The sequence below is a fragment of the Trichophyton verrucosum genome (genome assembly GCF_000151505.1).
Source record: "Trichophyton verrucosum HKI 0517 chromosome Unknown contig00399_43.r1.exp, whole genome shotgun sequence".
In the NCBI taxonomy this organism is placed as follows: domain Eukaryota; kingdom Fungi; phylum Ascomycota; class Eurotiomycetes; order Onygenales; family Arthrodermataceae; genus Trichophyton; species Trichophyton verrucosum.
Window position 1 is genome coordinate 32,434 of NW_003315366.1, and position 25,097 is coordinate 57,530.

Consider the following 25,097-nt stretch of genomic DNA (forward strand, 5'->3'; position numbering starts at 1 on the left):
CATGAGAATTTAAACTGCAAAGCAAGGGGCCATATAGCTCTTCACGGGTATGCTGCCATGTATAATCCATCGTTTTTCAGAGAATTAGGGTATTGACAATGTTTTCAAGGACGCATAATATCAGAAACTTCACTATAATAATTGATACAGGCGCCTTTACCCCTGTGTAAAGCCGCAAAACGTACAGAGGCCCGTTTTAAGTGCATTTCTTCTGCAAGTCATTGCAGCGCGCGCGAATCCGTGTTGAAGCGGGTCTAAACCACCAGAGGCGAGAAAGAGATGCTGCCTTTGTAGAGATCTCCTTATCTGCAGGCTACAGCTTCCATTAACTCATCAATGGCTCTGTATTGGGACAAAAGAGCCAAACAACAGGGCCATATATGCCTTGAGTGCTGCGCTGATACGAGGCGGTTTAAGCCAAGAGGACCAAAGTACTCAACTTCAGCATCTCCCTTCCAATTGACAGAAGTTTCCTCTCCTTCGCTGAAAAATATTGATGGAATCGAATCATGCATCGTGGATTCGGTTCTTTTGCATTTATTGAAGTTTCTGTGCTTTATGCGACGGCCAGCCAAGTAAAAAGGGTTGCTAAACACATTATGTGAAGCTCATGCATGCCAAAACGCATGAAACACATGATGCTTGGTACTGGAGATGCATTGCATGACACATATTCTTGTCCATTAGTCAACCCTTGATTACAGCAAGCGGATTTGGCCGTTGGCTAGGGTCCATTCAAGGATCGGTTGCGATCTCAACGCGATGAAAAGGAGCCCCGGCGCCATCAAGATCACCCCTTTTCACATGGAGCGGGATATCCAGCCTCTTCCCTGTAGTAGCATGTCTGAGATGCTAGCTTTTTATCGATCATGCAAGTTCTTCGGATGCTGGTAGAGACTTATATTATTTGGATTGATAAAATAACCGGAGAGCAAAAATGACACCGTTTGTGGTTCCCCCTCGGCGGTGGTGGGTAAGGATGCATGGTATATAATATAATACTATAAGCTATTGTTGGGCTAATCATTGAGTTAACAGGAGCTGCCGTTAGGATATTCGTGGTATTATAGATGAATGAAATGCACCGGTCGATGCCTCAGATATTTTTAAAAGTGAGCCCGCTATTAAAAAGGAAGTATGGCTAGAAGAATGGAATGGTAGAAACGACAAAGTGTGAAGGAAAGGAAATAAATTCCGTGTATAAAAAACAAAGGAGAACTCCGTATGTTGAACGCCGTCCAGTCCTGGTCATTGCATAGCCACATTCTCCGTCTATCGTTGGTATCTGGGAAGGGATTCCCCTGTCGCTATTGGTTGTCCTATGATGTCGTCTTCTGTAAGGACAGGGGCAGAGGGTAGGGGTTGATGGCGGATATCGCCGTTTTCAGAAGCCGGAGCGGTGGCCTGGCTGGGCCCACCGGTGGCTGACTCTGGTGCGTCCGAGCCCGGCGGAGCGCTTCTCTCGTTGAGGAGTCGTTGCTTTTCTAGCTCTTGCTTGTCGTCTGAAGGGAGGGAAGTTGAGTGGGGCTGGTGGTAGTTGGGATGGGACGAGCTTTCAGCAGCGCTCTCAGGCAGAAGATACGCGCCAGGATGTTGAAGGGCGGGAGATGATTCGTGGGCAGAGTAAGGGGTGATTGTATCGGGTGAAGGGGCGGAAGGAGGGTGAGAGTGCATATAAGCAGAGGCAGAGTAGGTAGGAGTAGGGGTCTCGAAATACGAGAGGTCGCGGTGCTCTGAGAGGGCCGGTGCTGAAGCCAGAGCAAGTGTAGAGTTCGACGGGCCAGCTTCATCAGATGCTGGTGGCGCACTGGGTAGGAGCATTGCCTCCGCTCGGCGTAGCCGCGTTTTCTCATCAATGTCCTCTTCCAGTTGAGCCAGCGGAGGGTCTATAACGTACTGGTCCGGAGGCCGGGCATGCCATGGCTCTCGGTCTTCAGATCCAGCGCTATAACCATTATCCAAACTCCGGTTGCCTCGAGACCTGTCTGCAGAGTGAATCTGTGGTGCCTGAGATTGCTGCTGTTGCTCACGAACGGTTTCCGGGGTAGTCGGTTGAGTATGTTGATCGATATTTGAAGCTGGGTAGTCTTGACGAACACTTCCATCGCTGGACGTCTGCTGCTGCTGGCCTCTACCGCTATCCTTTGACCCAACAACAACCTCGAAGACGCAGACAATGACACTCTTGTCCCTTCGCACTTGGTCGGTGTCCAGTATGTTCCCCGTACAGCTGGAAGTAGTAGACGTCCCTCCTCTCGATGTCTCCACGGTGTTAAACCCACGGGGGGCAGCGCAATAATTGTAACTATTGGAGGATGAGTTCATTATATTTAACCGTGGGAGGAAGCGGTCCTGGCCAGCCAGCTTTCCTCGTATATCCATAACCACTTCAACATAGTAGCGAAAACTGATCATTGCGCCGGGGACGCGCGTTATCGTAGGAAAGCAGTCCTCAGGAATTCGAATTGATGTCTTTATATCTGCGGTCATGGTGTTGGGATCTACTATCAGCGGACAGAATATCTGCGACATGTCCTTTCGAAAGACACTGCAAGTTCTAGTCGCACCAAAGGAGAGACCTCCCAACCCTGTTCGTGATTTAGGATAGTAGTCTTCGTAAACCGGCCTTTTACCCTTGGCTGGAGTACCGATGGGAATAGCCGGGTACATGTCAATCCTTCCCTGACGATACAGCGTGACAATGATTCCATGAGGGCTTCGAATTGGTTTGGTATGATTGATCATAATTCTGAGTGGAAGAACATCGCCCGGCAAGCCTCCGCCGCGAAGAAGCTTGGTCGTGGCTGTTATGGTATCTGAATCTCTGGCGGTATTTGACTCGCTGATAACCTGGAAGCTCTGTGTGCTATTGCTGAGGTAGCTCGAAGTGCTCTGTTCACTCGGTACGGGACTCAACGGGGGCTTCTGCTCGGACGTTTGCGAAGACGATGGCTCAAGAGATGCCGGGCCTGCAGCACCGTTGAACCCTCGCTCACCAGAAGTAGATTTCTTTCTTGGTTTGGACTTCGACCTTGCGGATATGGGTTCAAGAGTGATAACACGAGCTTTGGGAGCCGGGAGGGGAGCAATGTCGATTCTCTCGATGAGGATAAGTCGCTTATCGCAGGACATTGAAGGGGTGATGGTCGTCGGTCTTGTGAGAGTTGATGTGATCATATACGATATCGTCCCGCGCTCGAACTACAAAAAACAGCGTTAGAAACTGGCACTGTAAGCAAAATAAGGAAAGGACGGGGAGAATTGGTCAAGACAGACGTTGATACTGCTGGGCAACGAATATGGAGGGAAGCAGAGCTCGAACCGAAACTTATAGATGCCCTCCTTCAGCCTTCCATCGCCGCACAAGACTACCTCGTCCTCGAACAGCGAGGTAAAGCCGTTGCCCAGATATTCGCCGTCTCTGCGCCCGCGTCCCGGCCCCAGGTAGCCCGACTCCTCTGCATGGTCACCAGGGCCGACCGTGTTCTTGAAGACCTTCGCGTAACCATGTAGACAGACAACCAGATGCGTTATCCGGACAGGCTTCACAACGGTCAACACTACCGCGCCCTTGACGATCTCCCCAGGGTGGTACGACTTCCACGGGTCATCTGGCTGCACGTAGAACTCCGAGATGTTGCGATTGCGGTTTCCAAAGCGGCTGGTCAGTTTCGACAGTATAGACCGGTGTCTTGTTGGCGGGACAGTCGAGGAGTCGATGGCATTTGTATCGAGGGCCATGACAAGCCTCGACGCCCGCTCCAGAGAAGGGGAAGCGGGCCTACAGTCGTCGTCGTTCTAATTATTTTTATCTCTCTCTCTCTCTCTCTCTGTTTTTATATCCGTTTTTTTCCTGGGCTTTTCCTTGCCCTCACAGAGGGGAGAGAGGATGAAGTGTTGGTCGCTCAGGTCGCTCAGGTCGTTCAAGTCGTTCCCTCCATAGGCCTGCCTGCTGAGGTTGCGCGAGTTCGGCTCGAAGGATGACGATCCGGCTTCTCTTCCTGCTGAGCCCGACGCTCTGATTATCTCTTCTCCTTTTTCCTTCCGTCCTTTATATACGGCTGTTCCCCCTTTTTGAGATACCTTGGTATTCCCGATGGGCACGCGAGACGGCGACGGTTCGGGATGGGGGGGGTGCGAGTCGAGGGCGGGAGACGAGGAAAACTTGGGGAGGTTTTATTCAGACGACGGACAGTCAAGTGTAGTTATTTAGGGGTGGCGTGGAGTCGCCGGTGGCTAGATGCTGGCTTCGAGGCGGTTAGACAGGAGGATGCCTGGTCTTATAGTTCCCGGGATGCGGATTTTTCTTTTGGCGTGTTCTAAACTACTGCAGAAGAAGCGACGGCAAGGGAGGCGAAGCTTCTTTTACTCCGTACTCGTGTCGGTGTTTCTGATGTAGCACTTTCGAGGTGTAACGGAGTAAGGGGAAGGGAGCTGGCGTTCAGCCTTCGTGCAGGGAGCTGAGAGATAAACTAGAGGATGAAGATCAAGGTGATAGAGAAGACGGTCAAGAGGAAGAAGAGGGAGGGAGAGGGAGAGGGGCAATCAGAGAGAGAGAGTGAGAGAGAAAGAGAGACAGCTGGCAGTAGGACGAGGCCGCAGCAGACTACTTAGCATCCGCTCTTATTAATTAAAAAGGGACATGCATCAAAAAGCTTGACATCTGCGAAGATTACTTGGACCCCTTCTTCTCCATCAAAGGAGGAGAAACTCTGGCCGGCTCGTATTAGTAATTCCACTCATTCCTCGAAGGTAGCTGTTTTACTCCTGAGCGGACGAACAAGTCCTCGGATTAGTCGGGGGCTTCGGGGGCTTCGGGGGCTCGTCTGAATGGCTCCAAGGCCTGGCCGATAACTAGCTAGGCAGCAGCAGAAGCGGGACAGCCAGACCACCAGATAGCAGGATCCAGTGAGGAGAATATACCGCAAGGGAGCAGTGTAAACACGACCGGCTAATAATGCGGTCAGGGCATCTCTGCTGAATGCGGATGCGACTCTGGACCAAGACGCAATGGCGGGTCAAGGCGAGGTGATAAGACGGCGTTCAACCGCTAAACCGGGTTGGAAAAATGCTTCGAAAAAGCTTGCCTACTTCCGCCCAATGAGCGGAGGAGCAAGATGGGGTTCATGTGCATGAGATGACATCTTGGAGGCCGTCCTGTGTGATGCCTCAGTTTCTTTCTCAACCGCCCTGCAACGTCCCGTTCTCAGGTGTAAACAGCTCGTTCCTTGCGGTGCATGTAATTTGACAACTTATTCCCAGCCTGGTCGACAGCCAGCGTTTCACCCTTGCAGCATAGCATGACGCTTTCTCCACCTCCCTCTTGCTTTTTGCCCACACACCACATGCACCGAGATCCAACTACACTGTTGAGAGGTGTGAGTACAGAGTGTGTGTGTGTGCCAGAACTATACCATGTTGCGCAGGCCTGCCCGAGCAAGAATGCCTCCACACAACAGGGGGAGCGCAAACCCATGCCCCGCGACCACTCCGTACTCGACTAGTTATTGGATCGCTTAACACGAGATCACATTTGCTGTAGAAGTCTGTTTGTTGGCCCAAAAGGTCGCTGCGTTTTTTGTTTTGTTTTTCCTTGTATCTGGCTTCCATCCGTCCCTAGACCAAAGCCTAAAACGGAGGAATTACTTAGCGGCCTTCGCCTGTGGCCAGCAAACCACAGCACCCTGACTGCCCACCCGGCCGCTTGTTATGTACCTAGGTCTGCCCACTCGCGTCTTCCCAGGGTTCAGCATGAGGTGACTTTGTGAGTCAGTGAGCACCACTCCATACAACTAGCAAGGCAACTAGTCAGATAGCTTGTCTGCTGGCTGGCTGGCTGGCCTGTCTATCTGCCCGCGCGGTACCTGGTCAAACGCGGGTCAAGTGCCATCCTGCCCGTTTGGCGCTGGTCTCGCATGCACCCACTTGTCAGCTCACCCCGTCCAGGGGCCTGTCTACATAGAGCACTCACCGGCATTCTACCGGCTCATTCTCTGGCAGCCTGCACCCGCTCGCTGCCTGTTGCCTGCTTGCCGTCGAACGCGAGGTTGAAGCGAGGTTGGAACGACGTTGAGATTGACGTTGCGAAGCCGACGTCGAAGTAGCCGAGAAAAAAGGCTTGCTCACGTGCCAAGAGTTGCTTGTTTTGGCGATGGATCTCTCCACACGAGCTTGTCTCCCGCTTCCTGATATCAAGATGGACCGTCCGGACGGCGGGCGAGGTGCAGCGGACAGGCGAGAGAGGCTCTGGGGGGATCGATCGTCCGCCGGGGAGCTTGTTGGTGTGGATAGGCGCTGGGATGGCTCGGCTGTGTGTCACGGTGGCGTGAGACGAGGACAGCAGCAGGCCTGGGAGCAGCCAGAGCCAACGGAGCTCGAGGCGGCCATGCTCTCAGATTGGCCATGCACGGTGCCAGAGGAAAAGGGTTTTCTCGGTAAGGTAAGGCGTGCGAGTGGCAAGGTGTAAGCATCTTTAGCGAAGCTACCAGGCAGGCTAACCAGGCGCCAACCAGGCTACCAAAGACCGAGGACTGCAGGTGCCAGGCAACCACTACACACCTCTCACCAGCCTGGACTCTGGCCGATTCACTCTCGCGAGACAGAATGCCGTCACAGCCTGGCTCTGGTCGTTGTGCTTATCTAGCTTCGTCTTCAAGCCAAACTTTGGGCCAGGCTGCTGGTTTCAACACAGCTTTCTTTGTCCCGCCCAGGCCAGGGGAGTATCAAGAAAACTGCGGATACCTCCGTCCTGCCTCTTGCACCCACATGCTACTACGGAGTAATTGGGATAACAATCCCACACCGCACCGTAAACTTAGTATGCTTATTCCCCGGTCAACTACTTGTCCAGCATGCTGGCGGAGAATTCTAAACACTACTCTACCTCACGCCGGGGCCCAAAAGCCAGGGCAGCAAGAGCTACTTTTCTTTCTACGTCTCAGATGCCCAGTCACCTCAGGTATCGTGGCATATAAGTAGAGTTCATATCCGAGTGTTCAGTATTGGTACTCATATATTTTCGCCATATTGATTGAAAGACCCATACGGAAGATTCCCGCAGCACGGTGATTTAGCCTAATTATCCCTGCAATGCGATCATCTAATCCACAGTTCCTCCAACACCTGGTGATAACGCTTCACACCATTGTTGTCTCCAGCAGGCCATCCCCTGTCGTTGCCTCCTCTCTTAAGCCCAGTCACATCATATACGTTTTTCCTGGGCAATATCCCGTGCACATATGGATGGATAGCGGTTTGCCCTCTTGTCTCTACCCGAAACGGTGTTGAAGGAGGATATCAGGACTCATTTCCTGATGGTCCTCTATCGGAATGAAAATCTGTAAATAGTCGCCGTATGTCAGTCCGTTGTCAGCATCGCACAGTATACTTGGCTACAAGAATCCCAGTCATCACTTTTGCCAATTGCCCCACGGCCGGATGCGGTTGTGTTCTGTGGAAACGCAGGTTAAACACCTGAAATGCCTCAGTCTTGCAAGGGGTTTCCACTTCCATGGCATGCATACAACTTGTCAACTTGCCACTCCTTGGCCGAGAATACACAAGAGTAAGGCTTCATGGATAAGATATGTGCCATGTTAAACCCGAGGGTTGAACATCGTCTATCACTTCCTCCCCCTGAGCCAGCCAGAGCCATTCTGGACACCTCAGCATTACCCATATCGACACCATAACGCAGCTACCCAAGATGCAAACAGCGAACAGCGCATCTCTGGCCTCCATGATACGGTTCCCCAGCCACTCACCCATCAAATCAGGAAATGACCCGTTCACGGCGAGTCATTTAACATAAAACCTTCGGCTATGCTATCGGAACTTGAAGATACGTCCAACTGAAAATGCCCTTTCGGGCACTAAGCATGGTGCCCCTATCCTTTATAATTCCTCTACGCCGGCTGCTTTTGCCTAGGTGCCTGTTACCTAGCGAGGGGCACTGCCCTTTGTCACACGACCGCCAATCCTTATTCCCGCCTGGCCGCATACCCCTGGGCCGGCTTCCTGGAGTAACACCGATAGGACTTGGGATATATATGCAACTCCCGCCGCCTATATACTTCTATGCTCGTGAAGGGAGCATCCATTTCTTGGCTGCTAGGTCATCTCGTTTGCCTAGGTAGTACATGATTACTTGTGGCCCTTTCTACCTTGAATGTGTTTGAGGGACTGAGTATTATCTTGGGATATAAAATATGCCAATACCCGTCGCAGCACAGAAGTGGCCGCATGACAAGGCATACATATATTTTGTACAGTGTTTCGCTCCACCCATGTACTCATTTGAGAGTACCTTACACAGTCTCCTGTTCTTCTCTTCTATCGCCACCCTTTTCCCGAATTCCCAGGCAAGCTACTCCGTACAGGTACAACTAAAAGCTGTTTTATTCATTGCTCAATGGAGAATTCAATATGCAGCTGCCCCGCCTAGTTGAAGTTCATGCTTTCTTGCATAAAAAATTAGACCGTTTGGGTTCACAACGGCTGTCGATGCCGCGAATATGCATCGCGCCATCGTCTCTCAGCGAATAGATGAGCTTGAAACATGCGACTGAAATCTCATGATTTTCCTCATTGTAATATATAATGTGCGATACAACATAGTGAATACTCGATACAATAGCTAAATGAGTTTAGCTCCGTTTTCTGTTTGTGTGTCACCCAGGCTCACGGTTCCCATGTCTCCAGGTGAATATTCCCGGCCTCCTACTCGACAGGATAGAGCGTTTACCGGCATAGATGGGCCAGAATACACAGGCTCCTTTTCGGTCATGTCTACGGCGGTTACCCGTTTGAATCATCGTATGGAATACTACATGGCCTCGTTTGAGGTCCAAAGTTCTATAGTAGATCAAGGATATGTACACTTATGTATCTTACCACCTGCATTATACAATTGTCGGGTTACAAATTGGCAAACTTTCAGATGAGTCGCGTCACTTGGTGACATCAAATATCTAATCTTGTTGGTTACGGTAAGACAGGAAACGGCATAGTTCCCTTGCTCAGATCTCTCCGCCATTTTACCTATATATTATAGAAGATAATTATATATCCGGAACCGAAATTATCAACCTTCATACTCTACTGAGAAGAAAAATATACCCCAACCATTCCTTTATCCCATTCACAGCACGTCATCAACTCAATTTCCGGTTAAACTACTATTGAACAGTTATGAAGCTCGAAGAAGCGTCCAAGATTCCGAAGAATGGCCAGGCCCAGGTGCATGAGTCAACAGTATCCTTCGAGGATCGTGAGGGAAGCTTAGAAGCGGTTTTGGGTACTCCCAATGGAGGACGCAATGCCTGGATGCAGGTTATGGGTGCCTGTGTTCTTACACAAAATACATGGTAAAGCAACATTCTTCTGTATAACTAGACTATTTCATTGTCTGGAAACAATTAGCTGATGCTCATTATCCAGGGGTCTTGTAATGGCTCATGGAGCCTTCCAAGCAAGCTATTCTCAAACTCTCCTGCCTACTACATCACAATCAGCCCTTTCATGGATTGGCTCGGTTCAAGCATTTTTTATCTTGTTTGTTGGAATATTCTCCAGCAAGGCAGTCGGCTCCAGTCACTTCCATCATGTTACAGGGACTGGATTGATAATACAACTTCTAGGGCTTGTTATGACCTCCATTAGCACGAAGTACTACCAGTTCTTCCTGTCTGAAGGAGTGTGTGTAGGTATTGGGTCTGGTTTGCTGTTTGCTCCTGGGATTACCATTGCAGCCTCCTACTTTTCAACAAAACGTCCGTTGGCTATTGCAGTTGCCACTTCTGGAGCGGCTATAGGTGTGTCAATTCTACCCTTTGGTATATACAACTCCACTAAACAACAATGCTAACTTTAAACTTAGGTGGAATTGTTTTCCCAATAGTAAGCTATTGGCTTATTGTTGCTGTCGGCTTTCCATGGGCAGTGCGGATAATCACATCCCTTGTGCTCCTGGCATCGGGCTCGACTCTATATACTCTCCAACCATATCATCCTTCAATTCCTCAAAAAAGAGGACCATTCATTAGCCTTGGTGGGTTCAAAGATGCCAGTTACTGTACCTTTGTGATTGGAGCCATTCTGGGGCTCGTTGGTGGTTTTGTTCCATTCTTCTACATTCCGGTATATGGCCTTTCGCTGGGGTTGAGGACCGAGCTGGCCAGCTACTTTGTAAGTGCAATGAATATGGCAGCTTTGATAGGAGGCTTCAGCCTAACTATTTTAGCTTCAAGGTCAGTATAGTATGTGCATATCTAAATAACAGATTTACTGATGTCAATAGGCTTGGAAATCTGAACACGGCCGTCTTGTTCACAAACGTCTGTGGGATAGTCTTGATTTCTCTAATACTCGCGGTAGATCCAGTGGGAGTCATTATAGGGTCATTATTCTATGCCCTGGTAGCTGGTTATCAGCTAGTACTCCTATTCACCGCCATGGCATCTATAACTATCGACGCCAGCCCAAGATGTAGCCAGGGCCGGGCCGCCCTTATCCTTGGTTCCCTTGGCGCCTTGCTCGGTACTCCAGTCGCCGGCGGCATTTTATTCAAGCAGGACAGCAATGTGCATTCCATGAACCCTAGGGACTGGAACTTTACCTTGGCCTTACTCTTTTCCGCGGCGCTTATTTTCCTTTGTGGTGTGTTCATGACTGTCACCCGTGTTCTCAAAAGTGGCTTCCGGTGGGAGAAAATTTGAGGAGTATAATACAGACCAAGTAGTGTGTTTTGATTTTTGTGAGATATAAACCAATGGGGATCTGTATCAATCCTCCGCTTCGATATTGCCATCTATCCCTTTTCCCCCTTATTGCCTCCGGCATACTCATGAGTTCCAAGATTGTTGCGTGGTTAAGCATTGATCATGATGATATCCCATTTATCGTTTTCTCTCAAGTGAGACTTGGAAACAAGCCGTTTGCCTATGATGAAAGATTACCTATTTCAATTAGAGTATCCTTTCCTTTTGCCAGATGTACGTAACCCAGGTCATTTCGGGAAAGCAAAAAAGCTTCTGTTCCTGAGTAAACGGAACTTCTCCGCACTTGTCCCAGCAATCCAGTGTATTCGTACGGTCGATTTAAGCTATTTTTAGCACGAGCCAATCTATGGTCCTAAGCAATATGGAACCTGGTTGAATCAGGGTTTCTGTAACCACGAGGCATCTGTCATCCAGGAAACGGATTGCGTGTATTTACACTACATAGTTTCCACTGATTAAGGCTTCGGGGAGGGGTATTGTTGGCATTTGTCTGGTGATCTGGCGGATTTAACTGTGTATAAATCATGGTATCAGCGGCTGCCCCTGAGCAGGCGAAAGTGAGCCATCAATAGTCATTCCAATATACAAATCAAGCAATGGAAGCCCCCCCCCCCCCCCAAAGAAAAAAAGCTTAAAGGGATATCTCCAGCCGTCAACTAGCCGGCCAGCACCGAGATAGCCCTCCTCGGAGTGGTAGACGTCTTCGAGTAATCCGTGAGCGCAGGCCGCATGCTCGTCGTCCCTTATGCACGTGACCTATGTGGCGGTGCAGGCCGCTGGGTGTGGCGTCGGATTACTAACAGCCCGGCCGCGGTTGGTTTTCCGAGATCTTCCGCTGGAAAAGTCACCCCACAGGTTCAGCATCATCCATCGTCGTCACTATCACAACATCCATGACCGATGCTCTTCTCTTTGCCGCGAGACAGGCCAGCCTACAATTCAATATCGACAAACAGACCAAAGTGCTGCAGGCGCCTTTTGGATTGTGGTACATGCATGAGCTAGACGCGACGATCTTTGCTCTCTTTTCCTTGTGATCCAGCAACTCCCTACAGAAAAATTTATATCACATACGCCACACGAGCAGAGTGACTGAATACAGCATCGCCAATAGAACAACTCGGTTGTCGATATCAGGCCGAAAGATAGTTGTACACGCGTGTTCGCAGCCATGACGACCAACAGGCCCTTTTTAGCCAACTTCCTCGCTGCTTTCAGGGCGCAAACCGCATATAAGACAGCGCCTTCGAAACCCCCTTCCCCAGGCCCGTCGTCATCACACATCGGTTCTTCGTACTCTCCGCCATCCTCCTCTTCAAATACCACCGGAACTCGAACAATAGCAAGCAAAGCTACGGCAAATCCAGCTCCTTCGAATCCACAACAACCGAATACCAACTCTATTGCTACCGCAGCGGCCGCATCGTCAACATCAAACCACTTCTCCTCCCATCACCACTCCCATCATCATCACCATACCCATGCTCATGCCCATACTCATTCGCATACTTCATCCCCTTCATCCCGAGCCCCAATAAGCTCTACCAGCCATACTAGTTCCTCGGCAGCTGCTCAAACACCCGCGGTTTCCAATTCCACGACGTCTCCGATACCGGTTCCAACACCTTCATCTTCAACCTCTGCAGTCCCGTTTTCGTCATATGATAGGAATAGACGAGGAAGCGATAGCAGTAGTGGTAGTGGAGGGTTTAGGGATGCTCTAGGTCCAGAGAAGTGGTATATTGGGGGTCGAACAACAAGTGGAGAGGAACGACTATATCAACTCGGAATGGTGACCAAGGGTGGCGGTAGGCTAGGAGGTGGAATGCGTGTGGGCAGCGTTGACCAACTAAGCCTTTGACATAAGCCGGCGAGGTACAGAACAGATTGGCCTTGATTCAACCAAAGTTGACGGCCCAAAGTTTTGTTTCCACTGCCGTGAACCAGTTTTTGTTCTTTTTATGAAGCTTGGGCGTTGTACGTTCCTGGTGTTTTTATCTTTGTGTTTTACATTAACGAACTATCATTGTAAAAACATTATTGGCGGGCATTCTTGGGTGCGGTATAGAATTTGATACTTCAGCTTTTCAATCTCATTCTCTCAGCATGTACAAAGTTAGCATAAAATGCTCAAGTTTGTGTGTAACTATATACCCTTCGTTGAATTTCTATGACATTACTATCTATCAATCTCCTAGGCTAACAGCTCTAAATAACCATATGGCGTCTAGTCATAACCCAGGGTGTCCTTTCATCCATGCATCCAGACTACAATATTTAGCCATCCATCAGCATATGCTGCACACCGTGCCATTTCTTCCAGGGGTGCACTCATTGGTACTGCGGCTCCATGTAATATTGGTGTGGCCATACTTGTGTCCTTAACGTCTGGGAACAAGCTAGGAACTACAGAATGAAGAGCAGTTCCAATAGTTTGAATTTGCTTCTCAGCTCCCGCCAACGCTGTAGAGATAATTGGTGGAAACTGGGATTGAACGACCTTAATAGATGGCTTCTCGGACCCTGGTGCAACGGGCAAATATATTCGCAGTGGTACGTTGCGGAATGGAGTCGATATGTTCGGTAAGAGTGTGTTATTAACTCGGTGAAAGGTTTGAAAGGAGTCTTGAACGTGTTAGACATTTATCATGTTGAGACACCATAAATAGGCAGGTGGTATACATACGTTCTTGTATGGACGTCCAAAGTTTATTTGAGTCTTCTCGTGAAAGTGTCATAATGCTCTTCCCTGTACCGTTGCGAACAAAATCTGCCTCCTTGACACTATTCATAAAGAAGTCATGCATAACCCTCCCCTGCTCGTCGAGACCGACGAGTTCCTGATCAGGCCAGTCTTGAAAATGTAATGTTAGTTTCCAAGGAAGGGTTTCCCGACATGGATACCTTATATCCTTATCATCACCTTGCTCTGGTGCTGGCTCTGTGCTGGCGTATAGATCGTATAGCAAACCAACGGGGTAATGCCATTTCAGCGGAAGCCCTTCAAATGAGAACCAGCCTTGATATGGGTATACGGGATCAGAGCCAATAAGGTAAGGTTTAAAGAAGTCGAGTAGCCTGGGTAATAGAAATGGTAGGTATGAAAGACGAGGAAATGATATCTATATTTCTTGTCAGTGTGAAGAAACATTATCAGAGGGTATATCAGGTGTGATATATGATTTACAAAGTAAGGATCTGCCTTGTCGAACACTCTGCATTCCGACTTTGACAGGTTTATCTGTAGTGGCAGGCAGCCTTCCCAGATCTGTTGCTTGATAGTTTGTGAGGCTGCAGCCATGACTTGGTTCAAGATCTATACTGCCCCTCTACAAGAGGTGCAGTCAGTTAAGTTGTATGCTCTCAGGGTGTAGGATACAGCACGTTGTAAAGCAAATAACGGTCGTGAGGGTCATAGTCTATTAGTAAAAGTCACTGCCGAGATGTAAATGTCGGTTTCAAACTGATGCAGTGCTTGATATATTTGTTTGCTCAAGGTTCCAGATACATCATGGCACGTGACCAGTATCAGACGGGACGGGAGCCCTGCGTTGTTCTCAGCAAGATACCAGTAACAATGACAGCATAAAGTACAGCATGTAGACTGTTAAACGAAGTATCGATAGCCAGTTTATCTCCATATTATAGATGCCTGGGCGTATGTTTACTGCCGAGTCAAGTATAGAAACGTCAACGTCAGTACCAACCAATAGCAAGCCGTTCATTAGTTATCATTTCAGAGAATGATTGTGAACATGGAATAGATGAATAACGGAATACAATTCTATACACCTCAACATCAATAAGACCCGTCTTTTAAAACTAAGAGACTGTAAATATACAAAATCGCCCCAGCTCTAGCTCTAGTTTCCACTCAACCACGCATGACACAAGACGCTTAGAATGGCTATTGGAACATCAAATCGTCAGCATCAAATAAGAATAATGTGAAAGTTAAAATTAATAACGGCCAGGGGATAGGAAAGAGACGTACGTTGTCCTCGGGGGCAATCGATCTATCCCAGTAGCTTCCAATGACAGGAATGTTCATGAGGATATCTTCTCGGATTCGTGGAACATCTCCAAGGAAGAAGATGGCGAAGATGCCGGCTGCGGCGCCCATGGTAGTTGCCATTGGCATCCTATGGATTGGGGTAGATATGTTAGCGGATCCAAGTCCAATGGCCGCAGCGGCTTCTGTTCTCCCACCATCTGCCTCAAGACAGTAGCGCGCCTCCATTCACACCTAGAGATACTCGACTTACATTCTCATGACCTGGGTAGTGGTGAATCCAGCAATTTTGGTTGGGACGGTGTATCTATATGACGAAACCGGGATAATCAGCCCTCCTGCTCTTTCGTTTTGGTGTCCAATTTTGTGATTAATGGCTATCGTCTAACGACTCACTTGGGCGCAAATGGGGATCGGTAGGAGCCAAATGGCCCAGAACGAGGTGCTTGGGATGCCTATTTGATCGCGTTAGTGAGACGGGATCAGTGAAAATGACTCGATAGTTGGCGGTGCCAAAAAGGGTAGAGGGATGTTGAGAGGGAGACTGGGTATGAATTGCCTAACAGCCAACAGTTCGGCAGAGCAGATTCAAGATAAGGGCGAATCGTAAGGCTGAATGGATCATAATTGACCGACTTACCATTGTATGTGGATAGGGAATGTCTGCGACGTGGATAGAGACAGCAATTCAATCGAATCGACGTTCGTCTCTCTAACTTCCGTTTTCTTCCATGGTAGGCGGTTTCGCATGCTGAGTAATCGTTTAATCACGTGTGTATGCTTAGTCATTATGGACTTGTGAAGTTGAGATATAGTTATCGTTAGAGATAGCCAAAAGATAAGAACTAAATTTTAACTAACGGTTCCGAGTATAAAGAGAGTTGAGAGAAAGATAGTTTCATTCAAAACAGTCTATACAGTGAATAGGGCTTACAAATTGGGTTCCCGAAGTCATCAAAGCCTAGTTTCAAGGAATGGCTGAACAAAGATGCAGGGGCAAACAACAGATAAGAAAAGACATACAATTTCGTAACTGCAGTCGCATTGCATCATAAGACCGGAAGCAAACGCAAACGAACACATAGCCGAAGATTCGCAACCAGGAGAGGCAAAAATATGTACGAAGTGGCTGCAGCGAGAAGTGTGAGAGAGCTAATTAGTCTCCGCCCACTTACTCGCTGACAATCTTTCCTTATGTAAAAGACGTGCGAGGCATGCCAGGACCCATTTCAAATTCATCTCCCGCTCCATCCCATCATTCCGTCTAGCGCCGAGTAAGTGTGGGCAAAAGCCGAAAGTGTCGCTAAATGTTGGGTATCGAATAGCCGTCTATTGTCGGATCGCCTCAGGGTATGGAAACCACACGCAGGCAAGGGTATAGTCATAGAACGCAGCATGCAGGTAGCAAACAGTATTGTCAACAGTTTATCAAGGGGCAAAACATTTAGCGCGAGGAGAGCATTTAACAAGGAAGCGTAGTAGGCAAGGCGGTCAAGTCCAGGAACGGAAAAAAAGCATTGCAGACAAACAGGCCAGCCAGCAACGAGCGTCTTGAGAGAGGATAAATTGAACAAATTATGATATAACAGTGATGATTTTCTTTTCTTTTCTCTCCTCCAGGAACCAAAAAACAAAGCCCAAATGTAATATATCAATCGCGAGCCGCCCACCGTGTATGTAAAGAGTGAATGAAAGCAAGACAATAAACAAACAACAAGTACGACTCGCATTATCCCCAAAACGAAAGGAAAGTCTTTCGTTTCTATGCCAAACAGTGCTTTCCACCGATGAAATGAGCTTTTTTTTTTTTTTTTCTCCCTCTCCCACCGATTTTTCTCCAAAAATGAAACTAAGAAAGGGGAAAAAAAAGTACAAATCAGGGGAAGAAAACACGTATTAAGAACATATTTTCCAGACGAAGGAAAATAGGGGAATAATACAAATAAGCCAAAGGGGAAAGTGTATAAAAAAAAGAAAGAAAACAATAAAAAGGTTTTATAAGGGGGACAACAAATCCTCGTCTAATGATCTCACCGATGTATGCAGCAGGTAATAACGAAAATAGGGAGAGTGTAAGCAGGAAATGGAAAGGAATGAACGACAAACTCCTTACTTGGACAAGATCGCAAAAGGAAAGACCGTTGCAAAGCAGATATCCCACAGAGAGGAAAAGAGAGAGTAGGAAAGAGAAAAACAAATAAATGCTCCACCCGAGTCTATAATGCTGGTTTCCATTTGCTTCAATTTTGATGGCGATGTATGATTTCCTGTCGAGTATCCGGACCGTGCCCCGCACGGGCGCTCGACCACTGATTGGCTGTATGAGACGGAACGTATTAAGGAGGAAGGTCGAGATCAAAGGGAAACGAAAAATTGTAAGGGATTAATAAGAGAAACTCGTTCACAATTCGGCCGTCACAGAACTCTAGGTAAAGAAGTGGTGTTGATATAGGCTTGGAGTCACTTTCATCGTCCGTTATTGTCTAGCAGGCTGAACAGTTCCTGTTAATGCTGTGTTAGCATGGAATTCCATATTGCCATTTTGGTTGGTAGATGAGTGTACGAAGCGGTACATACCATCACCGCTTAAGCTGGTGGATGCAAGGTAAAGACCGTTCAGCCCACCATTTTCCTGCTGCCCGGCAGTGGTGGCAGGATAGTACTTGCGATCAGCATCGACATGTGCATGCATTCCGTCATTAACTGGTGTCATGGACGTAGGGTAAACTGGCGGGCCGGGCATGTAGTTCTCATGCGAACCCGGCTGAAGGACAGACCAGTCAATGTTCTGCTGCGGCTGCTGAGGATGAGGGTGCTGTGGTGGTGGATGTTGGGGAGGAGCCTGTTTGTTATCGGAAGTATTCTTAGCATCGATCGGAGGAAGAGCAATACTGGTCGACTGGCCAACAGAGTCAGTTCCAGACTGCGTATGGAACGACGAAGAGTTGTGTTTGGGCTCAGCCATCCAGGTTTTCTGATGCTGCTGCTGATGCGGAGGGTACTGGGCAGTAGTAGTGCCGGCGGGAATCTGGTCCAAGGGACTACGGGCCAAACCGCTACTACCACTCTGTACCGCTGGCGCATGAGAAGGCATAGGATAACTGAATGGCTGATGTTCTGCGAAGCGGGGTTGATGGCTAGGAGCCATTGTAACCCCATGCCCGCTCGCGGGCGCTTCCCCAAACGTAGTACCACCAATACCATTGGGAAGTGAGATGGGGTTACTAACATCACCCTGATTCACCGGTTTAGGCACAACCCCCGCTGCCTGAGCCTTCTTGAGATGAGCATGAGGGTGAGACAAGTGACTGATTCCGGTAGGATTGCCTCGTCGGAGAGAACATTTCTGGAAATGGCGCTTGAGGATATCGCTTCGAGAGAACGTGTCTTTGCAGAGAACACACATGTAGGGGCGATCACCAGTGTCTATAAATCAGGTTAGAATTTAAAGCATTTTGCGGTTGTTAGGGGGTAAAAGAGCGTGACCAAAAAAAAAGGAAAAAAAAAAAAAGGAATGGGAATGGAAAGGGAAGAGTCTGGTTATATTTATCAACTTACGGCGCAACAGATGTCGCTTTAGATGCTTTGCATGAAGATATGTTTTATTGCAGTGTGGGCAAGGAAATTTGCCATCAGCATCCTTAGCTGGAATCGCGGTTCCCTTGGCAGTCCCGTTTACACCATTGGTGATGGCTGCACGTCCTGGAACGCTGGGAAGGATACCTCGTCGACCCTGAGAGCCAACAACCTGAGTTCGTGGTGCATCCTTGGGAGGATAGGCGGCGGCTGAAGCGGACATTCCATCGGGTGCCGCCCACATTGGGCCTTTACCCTCAGCTCCGGTGAAAGGAGCACCGGGCATACCATACTCGTGCGGTCTATCTCGTGGTGGAGCAGGTGCAATTGGCTGGGGATATGCTTGGGCGCCAGTTGTTGGTGGCAAGAGGCCATGTGAAGGGAACTGCTGCTGCTGCTGCTGCTGGTGGTGCTGGCCCAAGAACGAGGCCGGTGGTAGACTGTTCACGGGAGCGTGTGTCGCCATTGGCGCAGTTGAGGCAGCATAGACGTCATGAGTAGAAGTGACAGGATACCTGGGCATATCACTTCGAAATGGTTGCCCCAGATATGACGGCATTGGAGAGTGAGACTGGGGATGTTGGAGAGGAGGGAGCGTGTGCGGCTGCGGAATCTGATAAGGTGAGTGAGCCTGGTACTGGTGAAGATGTGACAGTATCGGAGGCCCCTGGGGAGGAATCGAGGCTGACGCCGGCCGCGAAGCCTGCGTTCGAATATTCTGATCCATGACAAGCGTGGATGGGTTGTGGGCAGATGGTCAATGGCCGTTATAAGCAGTAGTAACAGATTTTACGCTATCTCCCAGCAATCATTGATTGATTTCTCCTCTGAGCGCGAGAGAGGAAAAGGCGGTGTCAATATCGACCGGCAGAATTGGAAATCCTGAAGATGAAGAGAGACCCCTGAAGCGCGCGTTAGCCGAATTGTTCTTCGTTCTTTCTTTCGTCCTTTCTTTTTTTTTTTTTCCTTTTTTTTTCTTTCTTGCTATTCTTCAGCGACTCCTTCAGCCTTGACTAACCTGTAAGGACAGTGATGATAGATTGGGTTGTTGTCACAGAAAGTCGAGGTTTGGTGGTGATGAGAGATAGTGGAGTGTAGAGCTATGAAGAAGATCGATGGTGAGCGCCGTGTTGCAGATGCGAGGTTCTGTATCCACAACGGAAAACGAGAGAGAGAGCGAGGTGAGTGTGTGTAAGAAGAGATGGTCAAGGGACAGTTTGGTCTTTTCTCGAAGGAATGAAAAGAAACGAAGAAAAGAAGAAAGTCAGGAATGGAGACCAACGAAGAGGGTCCAGGAGGGGTAGAAGTAAGTAAGGGCGTTCAGGAACAAAAGGGAAAAAACTGGAGAGGTCGTAAGTTTAGCCTTGAAGAAAAATTTAAGAGGAGCAAGAGAAGAAGAAGAAACAGAGGTTAGAGTGACGATGATGCTATAATGCCGGATAGGTGGGCATCAGTAATCTCTCTCGCTTCTTTTTTTTTTTTTTTTTTTCCCTTTCCGGGATAACTTCCTGGGACGACTTTTTTAGCCTTCTCCAAGTCTCTTTTTTTTCTCTTTCTTTTCTTTTTCTCTCTTTTTTGCTCCTCTTCCTTTTTTTCCCTTTAACATGACTTCCCAAGAGCGTGGAAAGATGATGCTCCGTATCCACCAGGCAGGCAAGGGTGGGTCTTCCTCCATCCAGAGAGATATCAGAGATATATATGTTTTTTTATTGTTGTTGTTTTTTTTTTTTCCATATATTCTGGCACTCATAGGAGAGGGAGTCGACCTAGGTGTAAAAGAGAAGAGATGAGAGAGAAAGAGAGGGATTGTAAGGATAGTAATAGACAGGGCTGAGGCGAAGGCCGGACGGCGAAAACATGACGATACCCAGACGCCTCCGAAAGAGGTTCCCTGGTTCGAGGGTTGCTTTTTCTGCGCGTGGCAAAGGGTACAGATCGGGGTCAAGGGAAGAAAAACAATGGTTGGTGGTAGGTTACGTATGGCATGAAGGTGCTATCCTGTCCTCGCTCCTCTGCCTCTTCATCTTGTCTCTTTTTGGTTTTCTGGGGTTGTAGGGCAGAAAGGCAAGGAAATCTGGTTGCTGGTTGCTGGTAACGACAGGGGAGCCAGCAGCTTATGGATCCGCCACATACGTCGAACCGTTGGAAGTGGCTTGCAGCAGTCTCGACAAAGGGAAACAGCTATAAAAAAGTAGACTTACCAAGGCAGCAAAGTAGATGGCCAAAGATTCGTGATGTCAACGGAGGCTTGGGGCCCTGGGGACGAAGCGAGTTCCCGAGGTCTTAGGGGGTGGAGGGGGGGGTTCCTGGTCGAGGACTGGAGCAGGCAACGCTGCGCTGGAGCCGAAACAACACCGCAATTGCGACTGGTGAACGCGGACAGCGAGCGGCAGAGCAGGCAGCGAGACGTCTAAAGCTGAGAGAGAGCGACACGCAGGCGGACCGCAGTTGCTGAGAGATGCTGAGAGTTGCTGAGCAGAGACGAAGGGTGAAGTCGTCGGGGTTGGAGGTGAAGAAAAGTCGACGCGTTGAAAATAACAACAGCAGAAAGAGGAAAAAAAAGAAAAGTAAAAATAAAAAGGGCGGAAGAAGTCCCGAGGCGGGCGTGGGCTTAAAGCGGCGGTGCGTGTGTGGCAGTGGTACTTCCGTTTTAGCGGTGAGACCCGTGCCGCCCTAAGTACCTCGTCTCCTGTCTTTGATATCGTTGACCTCTATTTGTTATTATTGTTATTTTTTTTGCGCGTACGGAGTATATCACGGACAATAATAAACAGTTGTAGCAGCAGCAGGCATGACGATAGCAGAGGCATGCCCAGCAAGTTGACTGATATACCCGACGATGAAACGGGGGCCTGGGAGGGAAGCTGCCCAGGCTCCAGACAGCCGCCCAGCACAACCTCGACTGCCAGCTACACGGAAAGACATGACGAGCAAGGAGCACAAGGAGCACAAGGAGGTGCTGTCATGTACCGCCCGGATTGTCCGATAAGGCGAACAACAGCTAGCTCGTTGTAACCCAAAGCAGAGGGGGGGAAACAAAGGGGGGGAAGAGGGAGAGCCCCCCTGCGAGAGGCCAAAAAGAAAAAAAGAAAAACAGGGAGGAAGAAGAAACGAAAAGACCTCAGAGATCCCTGACCCCGGCTTGGATCTGCGAATGGGATTGCTGCCTGCAACCGCCAGAAACAGCTCACACCCTCACGAGTCACCACATGGCCGAGTTATGCTGTCAGGTTCTCCTTACGTGTTGCCAGAGACTTGCTCAAGAAACTCGCTTTTTTTTCTTTCTTTTTCTGGTTTTTGATACCCGATTATTGTCGAGAGCACTTTCTTCGGTTTTCTCCTTTTGGCTTTACACCCTTTCGCCCGGGCGTGGTCACTAGGGAAATGATAATATGCGTGTTGCGTGCTTGACCGTCTGTGTCGTCAAGAGGACATATTCATCTTTCATACCTGCACTAATCTCGGAGCTTGCAGAACAAGTGGCCTTTCAAGGTCTCGTTTCTGCTTGAAAACCCCCGAAACGTGCATTTGATGTGAACCCTGCATGAGATTGCTATAGTGAACGACTATTTTGGGGTGCCATGGGCGGAAGGGGTATTATGGCTTGCACCGTCACATACCGTGGAAGGGTCGATTGCTACCTTCCATCGTATTGTCGTGAACGTGCTCTCCTCGATGACTGATGAGCAGCCAACCGCGATCTCCATGGAAATCAATTAAACAGGTATTGCTGGGCTTTTAATAATATTATTGTTGTTATTACAAACAACTCTTACGATGTAATAGAAAACTGGCCAGGAATGATTACTTATTCTGGCCCATCCCTGGTAATTGAGAAAGCAGCTGTAACGAAACATGTTGACTGATGGCCCGAATGACTAGGTCAGGGCATGGTCCTGCACAGCATACAGGGGCCGCAGAGCTTCGGAGACCGCCTTCAGCAATTGATCAATTGGGGAGGGATTATTTGTATGTCATCGAGTTGTCATGGCAGGAGAAGCAGATAGGCAGGTGTTTTATTATTGTTGAAAGTCATAGGTGGAGAGAGACGCGGTTAACGCTCCTGGCTGTTTGGTTCGGATAACGCTTCCCTTGCGGAGAACTACGGAGTCACATCCCCATTCCATGCATCCAGGATCAGGCCATAAGGAACATGCAAAAACAGGGTCACCAAAAAAAAAAAAAAAAAAAANNNAAAGCAAGAAAGCAAGACATACACGGGAGAAAAAAAAAAAAGAACGAAAGGAAGAAAAGGAATTCCCTCCAACGAATTGAAATATGACTTCACACACTATAGGAACCGTGCTAACAAATAGAATGAAGCGTCGACAAGTGAAGCAGCAGCACAGCATAGCAACTATTTAGTGCAGACACTCCTTATCCACAAGCGGAAACCCGGAAAAAGCAATGGAGCAGACCACGGACCCTTGCTAGAGCTGGTGGCCATCGAAGCCTCATGGAAGGAGCATCGAATCACACTAACCACTCCTGCTAAGATCCTGAGCGAAGAATTCGTGGTTTTCTGCCGGGCTGTCTGATCTAGCAGCGGCATGATAGCTCAGATGGCAATGGCGCCATCAATATATTTTCCATTATTATCAATCCTATTTTTTCGTCCTCGGTTAGACGGCACAAGGCGAATTAATTGAGTTCGTTTCTGCTCAGAAACGAGGAAACGGGACAGCCATTCGGATAGTAAAGTCGGCATCTACGCATCCATCCATCCATTCAACTTTGGAATTACCAACTCTCTTCGTAAACAAAAGCGATAAGAAGTCGTTGGTATCTCTTTCAGGACAAGTGTCAGCTATCAAAGACACATGGGCTCCTATACAACACGTACAAACTGCTTATCTTTTTGTATATCTCTCGCTGTGCTCGGTACCCAGCAAACAACGTTAGGTGCATCCCCACTGATTCCCAACGTTGCGGAAACCATCTTAAGCTTAAACAGACGCTGGTGGATGGGTGGAGGGAGGGTACATAGACGTACATTATTGCGACATACTTACACAGAGCGGGATGAACGGTCATCGCCCTTTTTGGGCCTTTTCTGCAAACAAGATGAACATGCTGATGGAGTCTGGAGGATGTGGACTCAAAAAAGAAGAATGGAGCTGCGGTTTAAGCAATCGCCGCCTCTTGGGTTCGACTTCTTGTACGTGCGTCTGTGGGCTCTGCGCCTCCGGAACCTAAAGAACGTGCGCTCATCGAACTCACCAAGCAGTCAAGCTGGGTTCGATATCAACAGAAGCGTAAATACGAAGCATCATCCGTCCGTCAAACCTGAGCGACACACTACTCGACCGAATAACAACTATAACACCGATGACGAGCGAAAGAGTAACTATGCCAGATATGTAAGTAAGTACCCTGTGAGTGACATTTGCCATAAAGCCAAAATAGATTAATGGTCCTGCTGGACGTGAAAAGTTGCAGACTGCTATTTCTGTCCCAACCTGAAACGAAAAGGAGATACGAGAACGAAGGAACACCATGCTTCATGGTTCCTTCTTCTCACCCTTCACGAAAATCGATAGTTCAGATCGTGATAGCATTCCGAACCACTCAGCTCAAAGATTCACCCATTCATCCACCTTCCCTTCCCTTCACCCGCTCTCGTATGCGTTGGATGAACGATATTCCGGGGTTGTCGTTTAAGGGGGTGGACACTAGCAAGCCTAAAAGAATCACTTCCGTCTCTCCGGCCCTCCTTTCTCAGCATCACTTTCGTCCTGCAGCTTCTCAACTGAGTTTTCCTGCACAGACACCAACTAGACGATTACGCCAGTTCTCATCATACAGGATAAGCAATTAAATCATAATTAAAACCCGACGAAATAAGAGCGTCTCGAAACGAAAAAAAGCCGAAAATTCACCCAAGAAAAACGCTGCCAAGACCTGACGTTCTGAAGGTGGGCTTACATAAACCACGCTAGTGCTCGTTTCGGCTGCATACCTCGGTGAACTTTCCTGATTTGGCAGTCTTCGCACGCTGGTTGCAAAAATTCATATCAAGTTTGAAAAGGCCAGCAGCTGGCGAATAACTACCCACGATGTACGATGATGTGATGAGATGGCGCAGCTGGCGACCCGATGTTACTCCGTGACCTTACTTGTGTGGTGTTCTCCTGCCGCTGTATCATGATGAGCCGTGCTTATCTGGCATAATCTGGCATGCTAGCTCGCTCTTTTCCTTTCCCACCTCCCGTGCGAGAAAGCCGATACCAGATCTACGTGCTGCCAATCCAGGAGAGACATAGTATATTACTCCTCAAGTTTATCATGTGCTGAAGGAGTCTATTATGACAGGCGTGGCCCCCCGGGTTAGCCAAATAAGAAGCCGGAAGTTTCAAGGACTGGCTCAATGGTTTGCAAAGCCCTCCCTGGTTGAAGTCAGGAACACTCCATACCACTTACATGTGGTGGCGCCACGAGCACTATATGGCTTGCTAACGAAAGAGCTGGGGAAAAGGCGAAAGGGAAAAAGGAATGACGATAAAGCCCGCCAACTTCTCTCCTAGTACTAGTTCGTTCGGGGTACTACGGACAGTCCGAACACAGGCTTTATGGTACTCCGTACAGAGCAGCATATAGCTGGTGGTAGGAGAGATAAAAGGATGTGCTGCCAAAGGGCGTCACGTTGTCTAATTAATTTTTCAGACTAAAAAAGCTTCAAACCATCATGTTGCTCCGCTCAATCTCCGAAAACAAAAAGCACTTTCTGGACG

General features: G+C 48.6%; 7 protein-coding genes across 7 annotated transcripts; 3 read left to right on the top strand and 4 right to left on the bottom strand.

The window, feature by feature from the left end:
* Window positions 1-1,272: 1,272 nt before the first annotated feature.
* Window positions 1,273-3,741, bottom strand: TRV_05292 (uncharacterized protein; the record flags this gene model as incomplete). Its single annotated transcript, XM_003020569.1, has 2 exons — window positions 1,273-3,201; window positions 3,277-3,741. 2 exons carry the CDS (start codon window positions 3,739-3,741, stop codon window positions 1,273-1,275), a joined length of 2,394 nt encoding a protein of 797 aa, XP_003020615.1.
* A 5,707-nt stretch (window positions 3,742-9,448) lies between these two features.
* On the top strand, window positions 9,449-10,715 carry TRV_05293 (uncharacterized protein; the record flags this gene model as incomplete). The annotated part of the gene is made up of 3 exons (XM_003020570.1): window positions 9,449-9,812; window positions 9,878-10,247; window positions 10,298-10,715. The coding sequence occupies 3 exons, from the start codon at window positions 9,449-9,451 to the stop codon at window positions 10,713-10,715; spliced, it is 1,152 nt and encodes a 383-aa protein (XP_003020616.1).
* Window positions 10,716-11,949: 1,234 nt separating this feature from the next.
* On the top strand, window positions 11,950-12,639 carry TRV_05294 (uncharacterized protein; the record flags this gene model as incomplete). The annotated part of the gene is made up of 1 exon (XM_003020571.1): window positions 11,950-12,639. One exon carries the CDS (start codon window positions 11,950-11,952, stop codon window positions 12,637-12,639), a length of 690 nt encoding a protein of 229 aa, XP_003020617.1.
* A 390-nt stretch (window positions 12,640-13,029) lies between these two features.
* TRV_05295 (autophagy protein Apg5, putative) lies at window positions 13,030-14,079 on the bottom strand (the record flags this gene model as incomplete). The annotated part of the gene is made up of 3 exons (XM_003020572.1): window positions 13,030-13,301; window positions 13,465-13,900; window positions 13,966-14,079. The coding sequence occupies 3 exons, from the start codon at window positions 14,077-14,079 to the stop codon at window positions 13,030-13,032; spliced, it is 822 nt and encodes a 273-aa protein (XP_003020618.1).
* A 606-nt stretch (window positions 14,080-14,685) lies between these two features.
* Window positions 14,686-15,018, bottom strand: TRV_05296 (uncharacterized protein; the record flags this gene model as incomplete). The annotated part of the gene is made up of 1 exon (XM_003020573.1): window positions 14,686-15,018. The coding sequence occupies one exon, from the start codon at window positions 15,016-15,018 to the stop codon at window positions 14,686-14,688; it is 333 nt and encodes a 110-aa protein (XP_003020619.1).
* Window positions 15,019-17,266: 2,248 nt separating this feature from the next.
* On the bottom strand, window positions 17,267-18,925 carry TRV_05297 (uncharacterized protein; the record flags this gene model as incomplete). Its single annotated transcript, XM_003020574.1, has 2 exons — window positions 17,267-18,216; window positions 18,349-18,925. 2 exons carry the CDS (start codon window positions 18,923-18,925, stop codon window positions 17,267-17,269), a joined length of 1,527 nt encoding a protein of 508 aa, XP_003020620.1.
* Window positions 18,926-19,468: 543 nt separating this feature from the next.
* Window positions 19,469-20,156, top strand: TRV_05298 (uncharacterized protein; the record flags this gene model as incomplete). Its single annotated transcript, XM_003020575.1, has 3 exons — window positions 19,469-19,547; window positions 19,729-19,775; window positions 19,893-20,156. 3 exons carry the CDS (start codon window positions 19,469-19,471, stop codon window positions 20,154-20,156), a joined length of 390 nt encoding a protein of 129 aa, XP_003020621.1.
* Window positions 20,157-25,097: the final 4,941 nt, after the last annotated feature.